General features: G+C 36.0%; 1 protein-coding gene across 1 annotated transcript in view; it reads left to right on the top strand.

Moving 5' to 3' along the window:
- The window catches only part of LOC128558234 (uncharacterized), a 110,242-nt gene that overhangs the window by 9,578 nt on the left and 82,963 nt on the right, over positions 1–17,701 (top strand). The window contains exons 3-25 of the mRNA XM_053547112.1: positions 1,337–1,522; positions 1,919–2,089; positions 2,913–3,089; positions 3,413–3,583; positions 4,408–4,584; positions 4,908–5,078; positions 5,904–6,080; positions 6,404–6,574; positions 7,399–7,575; positions 7,899–8,069; positions 8,896–9,072; positions 9,396–9,566; positions 10,214–10,390; positions 10,714–10,884; positions 11,712–11,888; positions 12,212–12,382; positions 13,207–13,383; positions 13,707–13,877; positions 14,704–14,880; positions 15,204–15,374; positions 16,021–16,197; positions 16,521–16,691; positions 17,517–17,693. Of these exons, the coding sequence (XP_053403087.1) occupies positions 1,337–1,522; positions 1,919–2,089; positions 2,913–3,089; positions 3,413–3,583; positions 4,408–4,584; positions 4,908–5,078; positions 5,904–6,080; positions 6,404–6,574; positions 7,399–7,575; positions 7,899–8,069; positions 8,896–9,072; positions 9,396–9,566; positions 10,214–10,390; positions 10,714–10,884; positions 11,712–11,888; positions 12,212–12,382; positions 13,207–13,383; positions 13,707–13,877; positions 14,704–14,880; positions 15,204–15,374; positions 16,021–16,197; positions 16,521–16,691; positions 17,517–17,693 (4,014 nt within the window). The remainder of the gene's footprint in view (positions 1–1,336; positions 1,523–1,918; positions 2,090–2,912; positions 3,090–3,412; positions 3,584–4,407; positions 4,585–4,907; positions 5,079–5,903; positions 6,081–6,403; positions 6,575–7,398; positions 7,576–7,898; positions 8,070–8,895; positions 9,073–9,395; positions 9,567–10,213; positions 10,391–10,713; positions 10,885–11,711; positions 11,889–12,211; positions 12,383–13,206; positions 13,384–13,706; positions 13,878–14,703; positions 14,881–15,203; positions 15,375–16,020; positions 16,198–16,520; positions 16,692–17,516; positions 17,694–17,701) is intronic.

The raw sequence follows: 17,701 nt of genomic DNA, 5'->3' as shown, positions 1-17,701 counted from the left end.
ATCATACAGTTTTATCACATAAGGAATAATTCATTTTATAAGAAGTATTGTCAGCCGACAATAAAGTGCGTTGAAAAAATGAAAAGATTTTCAAGACTGCATTTTGAAAGTAGGGGAAGCGTTGTGTTAGTTTTAAGTATGGAATATTTAGTATTTTGGGTTGGTTAAGTACAAAAAACTACTGATAAACACAAAAACAAAAAAATGAAGTGAAAATAAGATCTATCCAAGTTAAATAAATAAATAAATAAATGAATGTCTGAGTGTGTGCGTGCGTGTGTGTGTGTCTATGTGTGTGTTGGGGGTGGGGGTTAGTAAAAGAAAATATTCAGAAACACAAGAAACGTTTTAGGAGGGAGGTGGGTTAGATGTGCGTAGGAGAGCGGTAATGTTGGCTTGGTGGGATGGGGGTGGGGGGGGGGGCGGGGGTTATGACGTGTGTGTGTGTGGGGGGATACTTAGAGAGAATTTCAAGACAAAGACGAAACTAAAATCATTTTTTGCGGGTTTAGTGGAGTTGGCTGGTAATGTGGGATGGAGAGGTGACGGGATACCAAGAGATAATTTTCAAGTTGGGCAAGAAACCGTCTTTTTATTTTATTTTTTATTTATTTGTTATTTTTAGGGTCTTTTTTTAGAGTAGGGAGGGTGGGAATAGAGACTGGGGAGATAGGGGAGTGTGGGGGGATGTGATGGGATATGAAGACAGAATATCAAGAAACACGTGGAACTAAAAGTAAAATAAATGATGCTAGGGTAGGGGTATGTGAGTGTTGGTGAGATGGGGTAAGGACGTGAGTAGTGAGTAATTTTAGCGGAAGCGAAGGCAGATGGAGGAATACTGAGAGACAATACCAAGAAGCATGACTGGGTTTTAGTGTGTGTGTGGTGGGGGAGTAGTATGTATTAGCGGACACACAGATGTATAAACATTTCTACATTCCCGCTTCCACTACACGGCAGGGAATAACAAAATGTATTCAGAAAAGTCAAAAGAAACAGAAGCTTGAAATCTAATTTGTATGAAAATGACTAAGTACAAAAAGGGGAATAATTTCATGAAAATGATAGCAAGAGTTATAGAATCTGTGTCAATGAGTTGGTACTACCATGTTAAGATATGGGTTAAGTTTCATGTATTTGTGATTTGTGATGTGGTGATTTTCGTCACAGCGAGCTAAAAAGTAAGAAAATATTAATAGATTTTCTGTATTTTTAAACGGGCGAATGCTGTTTATATGGCAGCAGATGTAGAGGTATTGCATGCCCTTTAACAAAATTTTGTCAAAGATGTCCGTAAACGAATTTTTTCTTATGTATGTAAATTCAATTTTAGACTGCGGGCCCGTTCCCAATATCACAAATGGAGTTGTGCAGCTTCAGTACGAAAATGACACTCTGTATGGAGCACTGGCTTACGTGCTATGCGACAGAGGGTTTGAAACAAACACAACAGTTCTAACTTGCCTCGACACTGGGTACTGGGAGGATTGGGAAACGTTTGCAAGCTGTAAACCTATTGGTAAATTAGCAGCCTTAGTTCTAATAAAAAAAAGAACAGGCGTAAGTTTGCCAGTTGTTAACTCAAAATACTTTTTATGTTGACAATTTTATATGCTATGTTGACGTTCGTAAATTTGAAACGGTTTAGAAGTAGATAGATATAGCTTTAATTTTCATTAGAATGCTCATTAAACCTTCATATTCAATAAAATGATATATCTGAAATTGCACTATATAAAGTGCTATTACTTACACGGTCAGATAGATAACTGTGTTCATAGCATGATCTTTTACAATTAACTGAGTAAGTAGAACAATTTTATCTTGGATCCATTTCATAAAAGAATAAATAGTTCTCCTTTCAAACTACTTAATAATGAAAGTATATCCGCTTCAAGTAACAATTTCTCATTAGACTGTGGACCAGTTCTAGATATTGAGAATGGCGTTGTTGTGTTATGGGACACGACGAATACATCATATGGAGCTACTGCGAACATCACATGCGATGAAGGTTACATTGCCAGTGCTTCAAATATTTCATGTCTAGATACAGGTTACTGGGACTACAATGTAACCTGTTCAGGTAATAAAATCTTCAAACCATATAGAACTGTCTTTAGCACTAGTGTTACATTAAATGAATGACTCGCAGATCAGTAGTAAACACTATTGCCCGGAATCCAACTGATCGAATGTCAATATTTTTCACTATTGACTGGTAAGTTATTGAATAATTATTTTAATACATAACATAGAAATAAGTTTAGGCTCTTCACCATCAAAAATTTAGTGTTTAGCTACAGACCGATCAACAGCAGAGACTATGGACCGGCGATTTATATTAAGAGGCATGCAATAAGAATTCTGTTATAGAGCCTGTGTCTGATGTTACACGCACAAGCTCCCAATTTCCTTTAATGTATAACCCGTGTATAATGTTTCATTTCTTGTTAAGGGTCATGTTCTGCTCTCAAGAAATGGATATGTCGCCATAGACCTAATATCGGGGTGGCTCTATTTTCAAAAACGAAGGTTCAATATATTGAGGAAAATACAAACACTATCTATTGTTAAAGTATATCAATAAAGTTTGGTCGTTTAAAGGTATGTCGCTCTGACAGTGTTGGATCTGCGCAAAGCCAACTGCCCAGCAAAGTTTCTTAAATAGACTGGTCCGTCATTCAATTTGGACAGTACCATTTATTATTCCATGAGTTGTTCACTGAAAATTTACTGATTGAATAGCGAACAGTGCAGGCCATGATCTCTCTGCACGGACGTGCAGGCTGATCTTGGTCTGCACAGGTCGAAAAGGCAGAATCACTTGCCGCCAGCAGGCTAAAGGTCAAATGAATAGTCTTATCACATTATTCTATAGTAACAACTTCACCTATTTTTATTTCTAGGCTGTGGACTAGTCCCGGACATAGAAAACGGTCAAATCGTCCTCGCTGATATCACCAACATATCTTACGGGTCCGTGGCAAATGTTACATGTAACACTGGATACGAAGCTAGTGTGACAAATATAACATGTCTGTCGTCTGGTGTCTGGGAACATAACGCAACTTGTTTGTCTGTTGGTATGTTCTTTTTAATTAAATATATTATTTTCAAACAAATCATTGCTAACCATTTCTTCAGGTAACAACCTCTGTTAACTGTGAGGAAATAATAACCCCCATTAAGGCAGATATGTTTTAATCCCAATAGGAATAATTTCCTTTTAATTTAGTATCCTACATCTTTGAGGTTTAAATATATTTTAATGACTAAGAATATTAACTGAGTATTACTAAGTAGTACAATTTTACCATGGGTCCATTTCATAAAAGCAAAAATAATTATCATTTAAAATCATTTGGTAAGGAGGATATATCCGCTACAAGTTACAATTTCTCATTAGACTGTGGACCAGTTCTAGATATAGAGAATGGCGTCGTTGTATTATGGGACACGACGAATACATCATATGGAGCTATTGCGAACATCTCATGCGATGAAGGTTACATTGCAAGTGCTTCAAATATTTCATGTCTAGATACAGGTTACTGGGACGACAATGTAACCTGTTCAGGTAATAAAATCTTCAAATCATATAGAACTGTCTTTAGCACTTGTATTACATTAAATGAATGACTCGCAGGTCAGTAGTAAACACTATTGCCCGAGATCCAACAGATCGAATGTCAATATTTTTCACTATTGACTGGTAAGTTATTGAATAATTACTTTAATACATAACATAGAAATAAGTTTAGGCTCTTCACCATCAAGAATTTAGTGTTGAGCTACAGACCGATCAACAGCACAGACTATGGACCGGCGATTTATATTAGGAGGCTTGCAATAAGAATTCTGTTACAGAACGTGTGTCTGATGTTACACGCACAAGCTCCCAATTTGCTTTAATGTATAACCCATGTATAATGATTCATATCTTGTTAAGGGTCATGTTCTGGTCTCAAAAAATGGATAAGTCGCCATAGACCTAATATCTGGGTGATTTTTTTTCAAAGAAAAGAAGGTTCAACATATTGAGGAAAATACAAACAATATCTATTGTTAAAACATATCAATTACGTTTGATCTTTTAAAGGTATGTCGCTCTGACAGTGTTGGATCTGCCCAAAGCCAACTGCCCAGCAAAATTTCTTCAATACACTGGTCCGTCATTCAATTTGGACATTCCGATTTATTATTCGATGAGTTGTTCACTGAAAATTTACTGACTGAATAGCGAACAGTGCAGGCCATGATCTCTCTGCACGGACGTGCAGGCTGATTTTGGTCTGCACAGGTCGAAAAGGCAGAATAACTTGCCGCCAGCAGGCTAAAGGTCAAATGAATAGTCTTATCACATTATTCTATAGTAACAACTTCACATATTTTTATTTTTAGGCTGTGGACTAGTCCCGGACATAGAAAACGGTCAAATCGTCCTCGCTGATATCACCAACATTTCTTACGGGTCCGTGGCAAATGTTACATGTCACACTGGATACGAAGCTAGTGTGGCAAATATAACATGTCTGTCGTCTGGGGTCTGGGAACATAACGCAACTTGTGTGTCTATTGGTATGGTCTTTTTACTAAAATATATTATTTTCAAACAAATCATTACTAACCATTTCTTCAGGTAACAACCTCTGTTAACTGTGAGGAAATAATAACCCCCATTAAGGCAGATATGTTTTAATCCCAATAGGATTAATTTCCTGTTAATTTAGTATCCTACATCTTTGAGGTTTAAATATATTTTAATGACTAAGAATATTAACTGAGTATTACTAAGTAGTACAATTTTACCATGGGTCCATTTCATAAAGGCATAAATAATTATCATTTAAAATCATTTGGTAAGGAAGATATATCCGCTACAAGTTACAATTTCTCATTAGACTGTGGACCAGTTCTAGATATAGAGAATGGCGTTGTTGTGTTATGGGACACGACGAATACATCATATGGAGCTATTGCGAACATCACATGCGATGAAGGTTACATTGCCAGTGCTTCAAATATTTCATGTCTAGATACAGGTTACTGGGACTACAATGTAACCTGTTCAGGTAATAAAATCTTCAAATCATATAGAACTGTCTTTAGCACTTGTATTACATTAAATGAATGACTCGCAGGTCAGTAGTAAACTCAACTGCCCGAGATGCAACAGATCGAATGTCAATATTATTCACTATTGACTGGTAAGTTATTGAATAAATACTTTAATACATAACATAGAAATACGTTTAGGCTCTTCACCATCAAAAATTTAGTGTTGAGCTACAGACCGATCAACAGCACAGAATATGGACCGGCGATTTATATTAGGAGGCAGGCAATAATAATTCTGTTATAGAGCATGTGTCTGATGTTACACGCACAAACTTCCAAATTGCTTTAATGTATAACCCATGTATAATGATTCATATCTTGTTAAGGGTCATGTTCTGGTCTCAAAAGATGGATAAGTCGCCATAGACCTAATATCTGGGTGATTTTTTTTTCAAAGAAAAGAAGGTTCAATATATTGAGGAAAATACAAACAATATCTATTGTTAAAACATATCAATTACGTTTGATCTTTTAAAGGTATGTCGCTCTGACAGTGTTGGATCTGCGCAAAGCCAACTGCCCAGCAAAATTTCTTCAATACACTGGTCCGTCATTCAATTTGGACATTCCCATTTATTATTCGATGAGTTGTTCACTGAAAATTTACTGACTGAATAGCGAACAGTGCAGGCTATGATCACTCTGCACGGACGTGCAGGCTGATTTTGGTCTGCACAGGTCGAAAAGGCAGAATAACTTGCCGCCAGCAGGCTAAAGGTCAAATGAATAGTCTTATCACATTATTCTATAGTAACAACTTCACATATTTTTATTTCTAGGCTGTGGACTAGTTCCGGACATAGAAAACGGTCAAATCGTCCTCGCTGATATCACCAACATATCTTACGGGTCCGTGGCAAATGTTACATGTGACACTGGATACGAAGCTAGTATGGCAAATATAACATGTCTGTCGTCTGGTGTCTGGGAAAATAACGTAACTTGTGTGTCTGTTGGTATGTTCTACTTACTGAAATATATTTCTTTCAAACAAATCATTGCAAACAATTTCTTCAGGTAACAACCTCTGTTAACTGCGAGGAGATAATAACGCCCATTAAGGCATATATGTTTTAATCCCAATAGGATTAATTTCCTGTTAATTTAGTAGCCTACATCTTTGAGGTTTAAATATATTTTAATGACTAAGAATATTAACTGAGTATTACTAAGTAGCACAATTTTACCATGGGTCAATTTCATAAAAGCATAATTAATTGTCATTTAAAATCATTTGGTAAGGAGGATATATCCGTTACAAGTTACAATTTCTCATTAGACTGTGGACCAGTTCTAGATATTGAGAATGGCGTTGTTGTGTTATGGGACACGACGAATACATCATATGGAGCTATTGCGAACATCACATGCGATGAAGGTTACATTGCCAGTGCTTCAAATATTTCATGTCTAGATACAGGTTACTGGGACGACAATGTAACATGTTCAGGTAATAAAATCTTCAAATCATATAGAACTGTCTTTAGCACTTGTATTACATTAAATGAATGACTCGCAGGTCAGTAGTAAACACTATTGCCCGAGATGCAACAGATGGAATGTCAATATTTTTCATTATTGAATGTTAAATTATTGAATAATTACATTAATACATAACATAGAAAAAAGTTTAGGCTCTTCACCATCAAGAAGTTAGTGTTGAGCTACAGACCGATCAACAGCACAGACTATGGACCGGCGATTTATGTTAGGAGGCATGCAATAATAATTATGTTATAGAGCGTGTGTCTGATGTTACACTCACAAGCTAACAATTTGCTTTAATGTATAACCTATATATAATGATTCATTTCTTGTTAAGGGTCATGTCCTGGTCTGAAAAAATGGATAAGTCGCCATAGACTTAATATCGGGGTGACTCTATTTTTTAAAAAAAGAGGTTCAATATATTGAGGAAAATACAAACAATATCTATTGTTAAAACATATGAATTACGTTTGATCTTTTAAATGTATGTCGCTTTGACATTGTTAGATCTGCGCAAACCCAACTTCCGAGCAAAGTTTCTTCAATAGACTGGTCCGTCATTCAATTTGGACATTCCCATTTATAATTCCATGAGTTGTTCACTGAAAATTTACTGACTGAATAGCGAACAGTGCAGGCCATGATCTCTCTGCACGGACGTGCAGGCAGATCTTGGTCTGCACAGGTCGAAAAGGCAGAATCACTTGCCGCCAGCAGGCTAAAGGTCAAATGAATAGTCTTATCACATTATTCTATAGTAACAACTTCACCTATTTTTATTTCTAGGCTGTGGACTAGTCCCGGACATAGGAAACGGTCAAATCGTCCTCGCTGATATCACCAACATATCTTACGGGTCCGTGGCAAATGTTACATGTGACACTGGATACGAAGCTAGTGTGGGAAATATAACATGTATGTCGTCTGGTGTCTGGGAACATAACGCAACTTGTGTGTCTGTTGGTATGTTCTTCTTACTTAAATATATTATTTTCAAACAAATCATTACTAACCATTTCTTCAGGTAACAACTTCTGTTAACTGTGAAGAGCTAATAACCCCCGTTAAGGCGGATATGTTTTAATCCCAATAGGATTAATTTCCTGTTAATTTAGTAGCCTACATCTTTGAGGTTTAAATATATTTTAATGACTAAGAATATCAACTGAGTATTACTAAGTAGTACAATTTTGCCATGGGTCCATTTTTTAAAAGCATAATTAATTATCATTTAAAATCATTTGATAAGGAGGATATATCCGCTACAAGTTACAATTTCTCATTAGACTGTGGACCAGTTCTAGATATAGAGAATGGCGTTGTTGTGTTATGGGACACGATGCATACATCATATGGAGCTATTGCGAACATCACATGCGATGAAGGTTACATTGCCAGTGCTTCAAATATTTCATGTCTGGATACAGGTTACTGGGACGACAATGTAACCTGTTCAGGTAATAAAATCTTCAAATCATATAGAACTGTCTTTAGCACTTGTATTACATTAAATGAATGACTCGCAGGTCAGTAGAAAACACTATTGCTCGAGATCCAACAGATCGAATGTCAATATTTTTCACTATTGACTGGTAAGTTATTGAATAATTACTTTAATACATAACATAGAAATAAGTTTAGGCTCTTCACCATCAAGAATTTAGTGTTGAGCTACAGACCGATCGACAGCACAGACTATGGACCGCCGATTTATATTAGGAGGCATGCAATCAGAATTATGTTATAGAGCGTGTTTCTGATGTTACACTCACAAGCTTCCAATTTGCTTTAATACATAACCCATGTATAATGATTAATTTCTTGTTAAGAGTCATGTTCTGGTCTCAAAAAATGAATAAGTCGCCATAGATTTAATATCGGGGTGACTCTATTTTTTTTAAAAAAAGGTTCAGTATATATTGAGGAAAATACAACCAATATCTATTGTTAAAACATATGAATTACTTTTGATATTTTAAAGGTGTGTCGCTTTGACATTGTTGGATCTGCGCAAAGCCAACTTCCGAGCAAAGTTTCTTCAATAGACTGGTCCGTTATTTAATTTGGACATTCCCATTTATAACTCCATGAGATGTTCACTGAAAATTTACTGACTGAATAGCGAATAGTGCAGGCCATGATCACTCTGCACGGACGAGCAGGCAGATCTTGGTCTGCACAGGTCGAAAAGGCAGAATCACCTGCCGCCAGCAGGCTAAAGGTCAAATGAATAGTCTTATCACATTATTCTATAGTAACAACTTCACGTATTTTTATTTCTAGGCTGTGGACTAGTCCCGGACATAGAAAACGGTCAAATCGTCCTCGCTGATATCACCAACATATCTTACGGGTCCGTGGCAAATGTTACATGTAACACTGGATACGAAGCTAGTGTGGCAAATATAACATGCCTGTCGTCTGGTGTCTGGGAACATAACGCAACTTGTGTGTCTGTTGGTATGTTCTTCTTACTTAAATATACTATTTTCAAACAAATCATTGCTAACCATTTCTTCAGGTAACAACCTCTGTTAACTGTGAGGAGCTAATAACCCCCGTTAAGGCGGATATGTTTTAATCCCAATAGGATTAATTTCCTGTTAATTTAGTATCCTACATCTTTGAGGTTTAAATATATTTTAATGACTAAGAATATTAACTGAGTATTACTAAGTAGTACAATTTTACCATGGGTCCATTTCATAAAAGCATAAATAATTATCATTTAAAGTCATTTGGTAAGGAAGATATATCCGCTACAAGTTACAATTTCTCATTAGACTGTGGACCAGTTCTAGATATAGAGAATGGCGTTGTTGTGTTATGGGACACGACGAATACATCATATGGAGCTATTGCGAACATCACATGCGATGAAGGTTATATTGCCAGTGCTTCAAATACTTCATGTCTAGATACAGGTTACTGGGACGACAATGTAACATGTTCAGGTAATAAAATCTTCAAATCATATAGAACTGTCTTTAGCATTTGTATTACATTAAATGAATGACTCGCTGTTCAGTGTTAAATACACTACTTCTCGAGATCCGAAAGAACGAAGGTCGATATTTTTCACTATTGACTTTAAATTTTACATTAAATCAGAAATAATGTTCGCATTACTTTTCTTTAGATTTAGGCTATACTACAACAACATTTAGTGTTGAAATACAGACAGGTCAATAGCACAAACTATGGACCGGCGATTTATATAAGGAGACATGTTATAAGAAATATATCATGCTATGTGTGTCTCGTGTTACACTCACAAACACCCGATTAGATTTTTTACACATATATGATTATTCAATCTTTTTAAAATGTTATGGGTCCTCCTCTGCCGTCCAAAGCAGAATACGTTGCCACATGTCCTTTATTGGGCCGAGGTGACTGTAAATTCACAGTAAACACAGTTTATTGTTGATTATATACAAAATATCTATCTTTTAAGCATATTCCTTTCTATTGTTCGTTTCAAGGCATGCCGCGCTGATAGCGTTGCATGTACGTAACGCTAACATTGCCTTTTAATATCTTTAAAATAACTTTTTAAAATGTAATTTAATAGAAATAAGTTCATGTACTATATTTTTAGGCTGTGGGCTAGTCCCGGACATAGAAAACGGTCAAATCGTCCTCGCTGATATCACCAACATATCTTACGGGTCCGTAGCAAATGTTACATGTGACACTGGATACGAAGCTAGTATGGCAAATATAACATGTCTGTCGTCTGGTGTCTGGGAAAATAACGCAACTTGTGTGTCTGTTGGTATGTTCTACTAACTGAAATATATTACTTTCAAACAAATCATTGCTAACAATTTCTTCAGGTAACAACATCTGTTAACTGTGAGGAGATAATAACGCCCATTAAGGCATATATGTTTTAATCCCAATAGGACTAATTTCCTGTTAATTTAGTAACCTACATCTTTGAGGTTTAAATATATTTCAATGACTAAGAATATGAACTGAGTATTACTAAGTAGTACAATTTTACCATGGGTCCATTTCATAAAAGCATAAATAATTATCATTTAAAATCATTTGATAAGGAGGATATATCCGCTACAAGTTACAATTTCTCATTAGACTGTGGACCAGTTCTAGATATAGAGAATGGCGTTGTTGTGTTATGGGACACGACGAATACATCATATGGAGCTATTGCGAACATCACATGCGATGAAGGTTACATTGCCAGTTCTTCAAATATTTCATGTCTAGATACAGGTTACTGGGACGACAATGTAACATGTTCAGGTAATAAAATCTTCAAATCTTATAGAACTGTCTTTAGCACTTGTATTACATTAAATGAATGACTCGCAGGTCAGTAGTAAACACTATTGCACGAGATGCAACAGATCGAATGTCAATATTTGTCACTATTGACTGGTAAATTATTAAATAATTACTTTAATACATAACATAGAAATAAGTTTAGGCTCTTCACCATCAAGAATTTAGTGTTGAGCTGCAGACCGATCAACAGCACAGACTATGGACCGGCGATTTATGTTAGGAGGCATGCAATAAGAATTATGTTATAGAGCCTGTGTCTGCTGTTACACTCACAAGCTTCCAATTTGCTTTAATGTATAACCCATGTATAATGATTGATTTCTTGTTAAGGGTCATGTCCTGGTCTCAAAAAATGGATAAGTCGCCATAGACTTAATATCGGGGTGACTCTATTTTCAAAACAATAGAGGTTCAATATATTGAGGAAAATACAAACAATATCTATCGACGTTAAAACATATAAATTACGTTTGATCTTTTAAATGTATGTCGCTCTGACAGTGTTGGATCTGCGCAAAGCCAACTTCCGAGCAAAGTTTCTTCAACAGACTGGTCCGTCATTCAATTTGGACATTCCCATTTATTATTCGATGAGTCGTTCACTGAAATTTTACTGACTGAATAGCGAACAGTGCAGGCCATGATCTCTCTGCACGGACGTGCAGGCAGATCTTGGTCTGCACAGGTCGAAAAGGCAGAACACTTGCCGCAAGCAGGCTAAAGGTCAAATGAATAGTCTTATCACATTATTCTATAGCAACAACATCACGTATTTTTATTTCTAGGCTGTGGACTAGTCCCGGACATAGAAAACGGTCAAATCGTCCTCGCTGATATCACCAACATATCTTACGGGTCCGTGGCAAATGTTACATGTAACACTGGATACGAAGCTAGTGTGGGAAATATAACATGTCTGTCGTCTGGTGTCTGGGAACATAACGCAACTTGTGTGTCTGTTGGTATGTTCTTCTTACTTAAATATATTATTTTCAAACAAATCATTGCTAACCATTTCTTCAGGTAACAAACTCTGTTAACTATGAGGAGCTAATAAACCTCGTTAAGGCGGATATGTTTTAATCCCAATAGGATTAATTTCCTGTTAATTTAGTAGCCTACATCTTTGAGGTTTAAATATATTTTAATGACTAAGAATATTAACTGAGTATTACTAAGTAGTACAATTTTACCATAGGTCCATTTCATAAAAGCATAAATAATTATCATTTAAAATCATTTGATAAGGAGGATATATCCGCTACAAGTTACAATTTCTCATTAGACTGTGGACCAGTTCTAGATATAGAGAATGGCGTTGTTGTGTTATGGGACACGACGAATACATCATATGGAGCTATTGCGAACATCACATGCGATGAAGGTTACATTGCCAGTGCTTCAAATAGTTCATGTCTAGATACAGGTTACTGGGACGACAATGTAACCTGTTCAGGTAATAAAATCTTCAAATCATATAGAACTGTCTTTAGCACTTGTATTACATTAAATGAATGACTCGCAGGTCAGTAGTAAACACTATTGCCCGAGATGCAACAGATCGAATGTCAATATTTTTCACTAGTGACTGGTAAATTATTGAATAATTACTTTAATACATAACATAGAAATAAGTTTAGGCTCTTCACCATCAAGAATTTAGTGTTGAGCTACAGACCGATCATCAGCATAGACTATGGACCTGCGATTTATGTTAGGAGGCATGCAATAAGAATTATGTTATAGAGCCTGTGTCTGATGTTACACTCACAAGCTTCCAATTTCCTTTAATGTATAACCCATGTATAATGATTCATTTCTTTTTAAGGGTCATATCCTGGTCTCAAAAAATGGATAAGTCGCCATAGACTTAATATCGGGGTGACTCTATTTTCAAAAAAAAGAGGTTCAATAAATTGAGGAAAATACAAACAATATCTATTGTTAAAACATATGAATTACGTTCGATCTTTTAAAGGTATGTCGCTCTGACATTGTTGGATCTGCGCAAAGCCAACTTCCCAACAAAGTTTCTTCAATAGACTGGTACGTCATTCAATTTGGACAGTACCATTTATTATTCGATGAGTTGTTCACTGAAAATTTACTGAATGAATAGCGAACAGTGCAGGCCATGATCACTCTGCACGGACGTGCAGGCTGATCTTGGTCTGCACAGGTCGAAAAGGCAGAATCACTTGCCGCCAGCAGGCTAAAGGTCAAATGAATTGTCTTATCACATTATTCTATAGTAACAACTTCACGTATTTTTATTTCTAGGCTGTGGACTACTCCCAGACATAGAAAACGGTCAAATCGTCCTCGCTGATATCACCAACATATCTTACGGGTCCGTGGCAAATGTTACATGTAACACTGGATACGAAGCTAGTGTGCCAAATATAACATGTCTGTCGTCTGGTGTCTGGGAACATAACGCAACTTGTGTGTCTGTTGGTATGATATTCTTACTTAAATATATTATTTTCAAACAAATCATTGCTAACCATTTCTTCAGGTAACAAACTCTGTTAACTGTGAGGAGCTAATAAGCCTCGTTAAGGCGGATATGTTTTAATCCCAATAGGATTAATTTCCTGTTAATTTAGTAGCCTACATCTTTGAGGTTTAAATATATTTTAATGACTAAAAATATGAACTGAGTATTACTAAGTAGTACAATTTTACCATGGGTCCATTTCTTAAAAGCATAAATAATTATCATTTAAAATCATTTGATAAGGAGGATATATCCGCTACAAGTTACAATTTCTCATTAGACTGTGGACCAGTTCTAGATATAGAGAATGGCGTTGTTGTGTTATGGGACACGACGAATACATCATATGGAGCTATTGCGAACATCACATGCGATGAAGGTTACATTGCCAGTGCTTCAAATGTTTCATGTCTAGATACAGGTTACTGGGACGACAATGTAACCTGTTCAGGTAATAAAATCTTCAAATCTTATAGAACTGTCTTTAGCACTTGTATTACATTAAATGAATGACTCGCAGGTCAGTAGTAAACACTATTGCCCGAGATGCAACAGATCGAATGTCAATATTTTTCACTATTGACTGGTAAATTATTGAATAATTTCTTTAATACATAACATAGAAATAAGTTTAGGCTCTTCACCATGAAGAATTTAGTGTTGAGCTACAGACCGATCAACAGCACAGACTATGGACCTGCGATTTATGTTAGGAGGCATGCAATAAGAATTATGTTATAGAGCGTGTGTCTGATGTTACACTCACAAGCTTCCAATTTGCTTTAATGTATAACCCATATATAATGTTTCATTTCTTGTTAAGGGTCATGTTCTGGTCTCAAAAAATGGATAAGTCGCCATAGACCTAATATCGGGTTGACTCTATTTTCAAAGAAAAAAGAGGTTCAATATATTGAGGAAAATACAAACAATATCTATTGGTAAAACGTATAAATTACGTTTGATCTTTTAAAGGTATGTCGCTCTGACATTGTTGGATCTGCGCAAAGCCAACTTCCCAGCAACATTTCTTCAACAGACTGGTCCGTCATTCAATTCGGACATTCCCATTTATTATTCCATGAGTTGTTCACGGAAAATTTACTGAATGAATAGCGAACAGTGCAGGCTATGATCTGTCTGCACGGACGTGCAGGCTGATCTTGATCTGCACAGGTCGAAAAGGCAGAATCACTTGCCGCCAGCAGGCTAAAGGTCAAATGAATAGTCTTATCACATTATTCTATAGTAACAACTTCACGTATTTTTATTTCTAGGCTGTGGACTAGTCCCGGACATAGAAAACGGTCAAATCGTCCTCGCTGATATCACCAACATATCTTACGGGTCCGTGGCAAATGTTACATGTAACACTGGATACGAAGCTAGTGTGGCAAATATAACATGTCTGTCGTCTGGTGTCTGGGAACATAACGCAACTTGTGTGTCTGTTGGTATGTTCTTCTTACTTAAATATACTATTTTCAAACAAATCATTGCTAACCATTTCTTCAGGTAACAACCTCTGTTAACTGTGAGAAGCTAATAACCCCCGTTAAGGTAGATATGTTTTAATCCCAATAGGATTAATTTCCTGTTAATTTAGTAGCCTACATCTTTGAGGTTTAAATATATTTTAATGACTAAGAATATCAACTGAGTATTACTAAGTAGTACAATTTTACCATGGGTCCATTTCATAAAAGCATAAATAATTATCATTTAAAATCATTTGATAAGGAGGATATATCCGCTACAAGTTACAATTTCTTATTAGACTGTGGACCAGTTCTAGATATAGAAAATGGCGTTGTTGTGTTATGGGACACGACGAATACATCATATGGAGCTATTGCGAACATCACATGCGATGAAGGTTACATTGCCAGTGCTTCAAATATTTCATGTCTAGATACAGGTTACTGGGACGACAATGTAACCTGTTCAGGTAATAAAATCTTCAAATCATATAGAACTGTCTTTAGCATTTGTATACATTAAATGAATAACTCGCGGGTCAGTGTTAAAAGCACTACTGCTCGAGATCCGAAAGAACGAAGTTCGATATTTTTCACTATTGACTTTAAATTTTACATTAAATCAGAAATAATGTTCGCATTACTTTTCTTTAGATTTAGGCTATACTACAACATTATTTAGTGTTAGAATACAGACAGGTCAATAGCACAAACTATGGACCTGCGATATATATAAGGAGTCATGTTATAAGAAATATATCATACTATGTGTGTCTGGTGTAACACGCACACGGACCCGATTGGATTTTTTACACAAATATACTTATTCAATCTTTTTAAAATGTTATGGGTCCTCCTCTGCCGTCCAAAGCAGAATACGTTGCCATTTGTCCTTTATTGGGCCGAGGTGACTATAAATTCACAGAAAACACAGTTTATTGTTGATTATATACAAAATATCTATCTTTTAAGCATATTCCTTTCTATCGTTCGTTTCAAGGCATGTCGCGCTGATAGCGTTGCATGTACGTAACGCTAACATTGCCTTTTAATATCTGTAAAATGACTTTTTAAAATATAACTTAATAGAAATAAGATCATGTATTTTATTCCTAGGCTGTGGGCTAGTCCCGGACATAGAAAACGGTCAAATCGTCCTCGCTGATATCACCAACATATCTTACGGGTCCGTGGCAAATGTTACATGTGACACTGGATACGAAGCTAGTATGGCAAATATAACATGTCTGTCGTCTGGTGTCTGGGAAAATAACGCAACTTGTGTGTCTGTTGGTATGTTCTTCTTACTTAAATATATTATTTTTAAACAAATCATTGCTAACCATTTCTTCAGGTAACAACCTCTGTTAACTGTGAGGAGATAATAACCCCCATTAAGGCAGATATGTTTTAACCCCAATAGGGTTAATTTCCTGTTAATTTAGTAGCCTACAACTTTGAGGTTTAAATATATTTTAATGACTAAGAATATTAACTGAGTATTACTAAGTAGTACAATTTTACCATGGGTCCATTTCATAAAAGCTTAAATAATTATCATTTAAAATCATTTGATAAGTAGGGTATATCCGCTAGAAGTTACAATTTCTCATTAGACTGTGGACCAGTTCTAGATATAGAGAATGGCGTTGTTGTGTTATGGGACACGACGAATACATCATATGGAGCTACTGCGAACATCACATGCGATGAAGGTTACATTGCCAGTGCTTCAAATATTTCATGCCTAGATACAGGTTACTGGGACGATAATGTAACCTGTTCAGGTAATAAAATCTTCAAATCATATAGAACTGTCTTTAGCACTTGTATTACATTAAATGAATGACTCGCAGGTCGGTAGTAAACACTATTGCCCGAGATCCAACAGATCGAATGTCAATATTTTTCACTATTGACTGGTAATTTATTGAATAATTACTTTAATACATAACATATAAATAAGTTTAGGCTTTTCATAATCAAGAATTTAGTGTTGAGCTACAGACCGATCAACAGCACAGACTATGGACCGGCGATTTATATTAGGAGGCATGCAATAAGAATTATGTTATAGAGCGTGTGTCTAATGTTTAACTCACAAGCTTCCAGTTTGCTTTAATGTATAACCCATATATAATGTTTCATTTCTTGTTAAGGGTCATGTTCTGGTCTCAAAAAATGGATAAGTCGCCATAGACCTAATATCGGGGTTAATCTATTTTCCAAAAAAAAAAGGTTCAATATTTTGAGGAAAATACAAACAATATCTATTTTTCAAACCTATAAATTACTTTTGATCTTTTAAAGGTGTGTCGCTCTGACATTGTTGGATCTGCGTAAAGCCAACTTCCCAGCAAAGTTTCTTCGATAGACTCGTCCGTCATTCAATTCGGACATTCCCATTTATTATTCCATGAGTTGTTCACTGAAAATTTACTGACTGAATAGCGAACAGTGCAGGCCATGATCTGTCTGCACGGAAGTGCAGGCTGATCTTGATCTGCACAGATCGAAAATACAGAATCACTTGCCGCCAGCAGGCTGAAGGTCAAACGAATAGTCTTATCACATTATTCTATTGTAACAACTTCATGTATTTTTATTTCTAGGCTGTGGACTAGTCCCGGACATAGGAAACGGTCAAATCGTCCTCGCTGATATCACCAACATATCTTACGGGTCCGTGGCAAATGTTACATGTAACACTGGATACGAAGCTAGTGTGGCAAATATAACATGTCTATCGTCTGGTGTCTGGGAACATAACGCAACTTGTGTGTCTGTTGGTATGTTC

This window comes from Mercenaria mercenaria, chromosome 7, assembly GCF_021730395.1.
Source record: "Mercenaria mercenaria strain notata chromosome 7, MADL_Memer_1, whole genome shotgun sequence".
NCBI lineage: Eukaryota > Metazoa > Mollusca > Bivalvia > Venerida > Veneridae > Mercenaria > Mercenaria mercenaria.
This window is presented reverse-complemented; position numbering and strand designations above follow the sequence as displayed.